We start from the raw sequence: 5,628 nt of genomic DNA, 5'->3' as shown, positions 1-5,628 counted from the left end.
CTGTACATGCGCGCCCGCACGTGGTATTTTGTGGAAAAGCCACACTCAAGGGGCCAAAGAGCCGCATGTGGCTCATAAGCCGCAGTTTGCCGACCACTGGACTAGGCAATGAACTTGGCTGTCTTTGGCATCTCCAACCTAATGTGGCCACAAAAGAACTCCCTATTCTACCCCTAAAACATCCCTTTTCCCAATAAGCAACGCCGTTCCTCTCGCTCAAACCCCATCTAGGAATCAGCTTTGATTCCTTGTTTCCCACACCCAGCACACTCTTCCTATCTTTTGCTGAGTCCATTGTTTCTGTCTTCAAACTGTGTCCTGTATCCACCTGTCTATACTCTGATCTAAGCCACCGTAATTGTTCATACAGATAACCCCAATCACTTCCCTGAGTCCCCTCCTGCCACCCCTACCCCTGCACTGTATCCTCCTTCTGCAACAGCCAGATGAGCTTTTACAAGCAAATAAGAACTTGTCTATTCCCTACTCCAAACTGCCCCATGACTTCAGTCTCACTCAGATTGAAATCCAAACTCTCACCTTTGTCTTCGCCCTCTGTTGACTACATCCCCATCACCCTCCCTCTCACTCAATAAACTGTGACCTTCTTCATGTGCTCAATCATATCAAGCTTGATTCAACCTCAAGGCCTTTGCACAGCCTGTTTCTACTATTTCTTTTCCTCGAATGTGTGAATGGCTAGCCCCTTTTCACCCACAGGTGTCAGTTCAAATGATATCTCCTTTGAGCAGCCTCCCTGGCAACTCTAAATTAGCGCCCAGTAGCTCTGCATCACTTATCTGTTTACATACTTGTTTCTCCCAACTGAAATGTAAGATTCATGAGGACAGGAATCTACCTTGGTCAACACATGCCTAGAACAGCTTGACACAGCACAGGCCCTCAGTAATTATTTGTTGAATGGATGAGCAAGCAAATGAATGACTTTATGCCACACTGGTAGGTAAGTAAGAGTTCTGTTTTCCTCATATCAAAGTGAGGAAACAAAGACACAGAGAGTGTGGAGATGGCTTCTAAGATGGCCACAATGATCCCATTTCCTCCACTCATGCCCTTGTGTGATCTCCTCCCCTTGAGTTTGGGCTGGACCTGGCAGTGGCTTCTAACCAACAAGGTAGGGAAAGGTGATGCAATGTCCCTTCTGAGATTGAATTACAAAAAGCTGTGACTTCTGTCTTGATGAACTCCGTTGCCTTCTCAGCTTGCTCAAGTTGGTAAAGCAAGCAACATGTTGGGAAGGTTCACATGGCAACGAACTGAGGGCAGCCTTGGCCAACAGCCAGCAAGGAACTGAGGCCCTCAGTCCAATAATCCACAATGAATTAAATCCTGCCAGCAGTCACACAGGGAGTTTTCAAAGAGCTTCTTCTCCAGTCAAATCACAATGACCTTCTTCATGTGCTCAATCATATCAAGTTTGATTCAACCTCAGGGCCTTTGCACAGCCTGTTTCTACTATTTCTTTTCACCACATGTGTAAATGGCTAGCCACAGCTCAACAGATACCCTCTATTATAGCTGAGACACCCTGTTGTAGAGGACCCAGCTAAGCTGTGCCCAGAGCCCTGGTCCCCACAGAAACTGTCAGATCATAAATGTGTATTCTTTCAAACCACTAACTTAGGGACATTTAATACACCGCAATAGTAACTAATACATAGAGATCAAATGACTTGCCTATGGTCACATAGACACTAAAGAACTGAATCAGGTCTTGAACCCAGGTCTCTCTGTCTCCAAAATCATTCCCTTAACCACTTACCTGACCTGCCTTTCATAATAACAGAACATATCAAAAGCTTGATTCAGGTTTAAAAGTTTGTCTATGGATCCTTGTGTTTCAACATGGCATCTGTATGCCTATGTGTCTGTCTCTTTCTAAGTCTGCAGCTCTGATTGGGTGTGCCCAACTGTGTCTCTCTCCACGCACATAACTATGTCTGGCTGTGAATCTGACTTGTGGCTGAGCCCTGACCTTGTCTGTCCCTTTGTTACTGCTCTAGCTATGCCTGTGCTCTATGTATTTCTGTCTGTCTTCTGAGTCTATTTCTCTATTATCTTGCTTGCATTGACAGCTGTGATCTCTGTATGTGTGCCCATCTGTCTGTTGCCCTGTCTGGAACTGTTTATAGCCGCATCCTTGTGTTATCTCTCTGCATCTATCACCTGTGTGGGTGAGGACTGCTCCTTGTGTGTGTTGCCCCTCTGAGCTTGTGGGTTTGTGTCCATGACTGTGGCCTGCCTGAATGCCTTGGTATCTTTGTGTTTGTCTAAAGTCTGTGACTGTTCTGGTCTGTTTGTCTGCGTCAGTCACTTCTGGCTGCATGTGTGTTATCTGTCAAGTGTTTGTGCCTGTGTTCTGACCACAGTTGGTTGTCTGATTCCGGGGTGTCCTGTGTCCATTCTGTGGCCCAGCTCCCTCTGGTGGTCCGACAAGGAATAGCTGGTGCAGATGGACCAAAGGAAAGAAGAGTTGAGGGAAGAGGAAGTACTTTAGGCAAACTGAATCATGGGCTGCACAGAGAGGGGAAGGATTGGGTATGATAGCAGGGACCACAGGTGGCCTGGCCTGGCCTGGCCTGGCAGGATGGGACTGGGGTCTGGCCTCTGAGCCACCCATTGCCCATCCATCACGAGGAAGGGCTAGGAGACAGGATGCCTGGTTTTCTCGAAGTGGGTGGGGGCAGGGGCCTACCTCCGGGGACGTCACCCATTAAACTTCCTCTCTCCGCCACACAGGAAGCTGAGCCGGCTCAGGGCCCAGGCCCAAGCAAGCACGGGCCCCCAGAACCCTTGGGGAAAGGGCCCCACCGGGCCTGCCCAACAGGGACCATGGAATCCAGAGCTGAGTAAGAACATCCCCTCCCCCATCCTGTAGACCAAGATTCCTAGACCAGGCTTGGGCTGGGGCCGAGGGGAGGGGGTCTGGGGCAGGGTGGGGAGGAGGCCAGAGCCACAGGGGCAGGTGGCCCGAATCAAGGCTGGACTCAGCTGGCTTAGAATATGGACTCCACTCTCAGACACACTCAGACCACTCGCAGTCCCTCCCCCACCCTTTCTTTCCTCTCTTCCCCCAACCCCACACCTGCGCCTCTATGTGACTAAGTTTGTAATGCTGAGTGAGCACCTCACCTCTTGGTATATCATAGTTTCTGTGTCAGCAGAGTGAGGGAGGATTGTGTGTCGTGTCCCTGTGTGCAAGTGCTTGTGCAGGACTTGTATCAACATGAGGGTGAAGTGTTGGGGGTCTCCAGGTGAGGGGCGGTGTGTCTGTAGTCAGTCCCCATCCTCTTCTTCTGTTGCCTCCTGGTTCACTATCTCTCTCCCTAAGCACAAGTCTCTGCATCCTTTGCGTAGTGAGCGGAAGCAGGGGACAAGGGAGGTAGGCGTAGACTGCAGGGCTCACAGAAGTAGGAGGGCATGCTGTCCTCTCTCTGGTGTGAAATTTGAGGTCAGCTCCTAGGGCCTCATGAAGTCTCACATACAGAGATGCACAGGCAGGGCCTCTTGCTCTCAAAACCAGAGCAATGCTCGCACATCAACCCAGTCACACTCACAGCCACACAAGAAAACATGGACTTATTCACCCTCACACTGGCTTGGCTTGATCACACTGTCGCAGTCCTACCTGACATACACTGGACAGCCTCATCCTTTCAGGCCAACATGAGATAGAATTACACACACACACACACACACACACACACACACACACACACACATCTGTATGCTCACACAAGCCATACACACACACACCTTCTCACACAAATCATGCACACACACACACCTGCTCAAGCAAGTTATGCACATACACACACAGTCACATTCCCTGACTCTGCTTCATACTCCCAGTCACACATACACACACACACACACACACACACACACACACACACACACGATCAACACCATTCCATGCACACCCAGTCATACAATCTACACAATCACTGCCACAAACCCTTGGGAGTCATGCACACACAGTCGCACAAGTCACACAGGCATACACAGTCACACATGTGCAGATACAACCACACGCAGAAGCAAGTCCATGGACCCACTAAGCCCTTTCCTGTCCCACAGAGAGGGTCCCCCTACCGTGTTTGATTGGTTCTTCGAAGCAGCCTGCCCTGCCTCCCTACAGGAGGGTGAGTGGGGGAGGACATCGGGGGAGGAGAGTGGAGATGGAAGGTGGGGCCCTGAATGTAGAGGCCCTGAATGTAGAGGCCTGTTCTCCCTGCAGATCCCCCCATTCTGCGGCAGTTCCCCCCAGACTTCAGGGACCAGGTATGCAGGCTGGTTCCTTGCTCCCCTGGGACCAGGGTCAGTCCCCCTGCGGGAGGTTGTGGGGCCCAAAATGAGTGGCCACACAGTGTGTGCTCTTTTTCACCCCCAGGAAGCTATGCAAATGGTGCCTAAATTCTGCTTCCCTTTTGATGTGGAAAGGTATGGAAGAAAGCAGACAGCCAGCGACCTGGAGACCTAAGGACTCAGACACCCAGGGAATCAGGGGCCCTAACAACTAGGCCCCAGATGATGGACACAGTACTAGGAGCACTTGGGGCGGGGTTGGGGGCGGTGAAGGAGCTGGGACCCAGTCTCTGAGCATTTTCCACCTCCAGGGAGCCTCCCAGCCCTGCGGTACAGCATTTCACCTTCGCCCTCACGGACCTGACCGGCACCCGTAGATTTGGTTTCTGCCGCCTAAGGGCCGGTGCCCACAGTTGTCTTTGCATCCTCAGGTGTGAACTATGGGGCAGGGGTTGGGGGAGAGCCTCGACCTAGGAGCACTTCATGGAACCCGCTTCTTCTCTCTACAGCCACCATCCCTGGTTTGAGGTGTTCTACAAGCTGCTGAACACCGTGGGAGACCTCCTGGCTCAGGACCAAGTGAGACCAGCCCCCCGCCCCCAGCCCATTCCGCGGGAACCATAGGCCCCCCACCCCACAAGCCCCCAGCCCTGCTCAGAACTCACAGGCCAGACGGGAGCCCTGGGCTCCTCTCAGAACACCCAGCTTGAGCCAAGACCTTCAGAATCCCCAACCTACCTTTTCTTCTCTTTTTAAAAAAAATATATTTTTATTGATTTCAGAGAGAAAGGGAGGAGAGATAGAAACATCAATGATGAGAGAGAATCATTGATTGGCTGCCTCCTGCACGCCCCCTCCCCCCGCCACTAGCGATTGAGCCTGCAACCCGGACATGTGCCCTAGACCAGACTCGAACCCGGAACCCAAGACCCTTCAGTCCGCAGGCCAACGCTCTATCCACAGAGCCAAACCGGCTAGGTTTTGACTCAGACACCTCACCCCCACCAGGTCTCGGAGGTCGAGGAACTTCTAAACCTGCTGCAGTGGACCCTGCCAGAGACCCAGGCCTCCGTGGAGCTGGTGAGTAGCTCCGAACCCCCGGGTATGGGACCCCAGGTGGATGGGGAGGCAGCCCCCCAGCTCTGAGGACCACACAAACACACGTCTCCCTCAGGGCAGCGGAGTGACGATCCCCAGTGTGCCCGGCAGGATGCCCCCAGCCCCCGGGAACATCAGGCCGGTGAGCAGGGCTGGGGATCCTGGAAGGTTGGGCTCCCAGGTGAAGCCAACCCCTGATTA

At 52.3% G+C, this 5,628-nt stretch overlaps 1 protein-coding gene across 1 annotated transcript in view; it reads left to right on the top strand.

The window, feature by feature from the left end:
• The first annotated feature begins 2,853 nt into the window (after nucleotides 1–2,853).
• The window catches only part of DENND1C (DENN/MADD domain containing 1C), an 8,976-nt gene continuing 6,201 nt past the window's right edge, over nucleotides 2,854–5,628 (top strand). Inside the window, exons 1-8 of the mRNA XM_005884409.2 lie at nucleotides 2,854–2,870; nucleotides 4,102–4,166; nucleotides 4,262–4,305; nucleotides 4,415–4,464; nucleotides 4,641–4,760; nucleotides 4,839–4,908; nucleotides 5,338–5,409; nucleotides 5,504–5,569. Of these exons, the coding sequence (XP_005884471.2) occupies nucleotides 2,854–2,870; nucleotides 4,102–4,166; nucleotides 4,262–4,305; nucleotides 4,415–4,464; nucleotides 4,641–4,760; nucleotides 4,839–4,908; nucleotides 5,338–5,409; nucleotides 5,504–5,569 (504 nt within the window). The remainder of the gene's footprint in view (nucleotides 2,871–4,101; nucleotides 4,167–4,261; nucleotides 4,306–4,414; nucleotides 4,465–4,640; nucleotides 4,761–4,838; nucleotides 4,909–5,337; nucleotides 5,410–5,503; nucleotides 5,570–5,628) is intronic.

Source organism: Myotis brandtii, unplaced genomic scaffold (assembly GCF_000412655.1).
Source record: "Myotis brandtii unplaced genomic scaffold, ASM41265v1 scaffold827, whole genome shotgun sequence".
NCBI classification, from domain to species: Eukaryota; Metazoa; Chordata; class Mammalia; order Chiroptera; family Vespertilionidae; genus Myotis; species Myotis brandtii.
The sequence above is the reverse complement of the archived record's forward strand: the minus strand, read 5'-3'. Positions and strand labels throughout refer to the sequence as shown.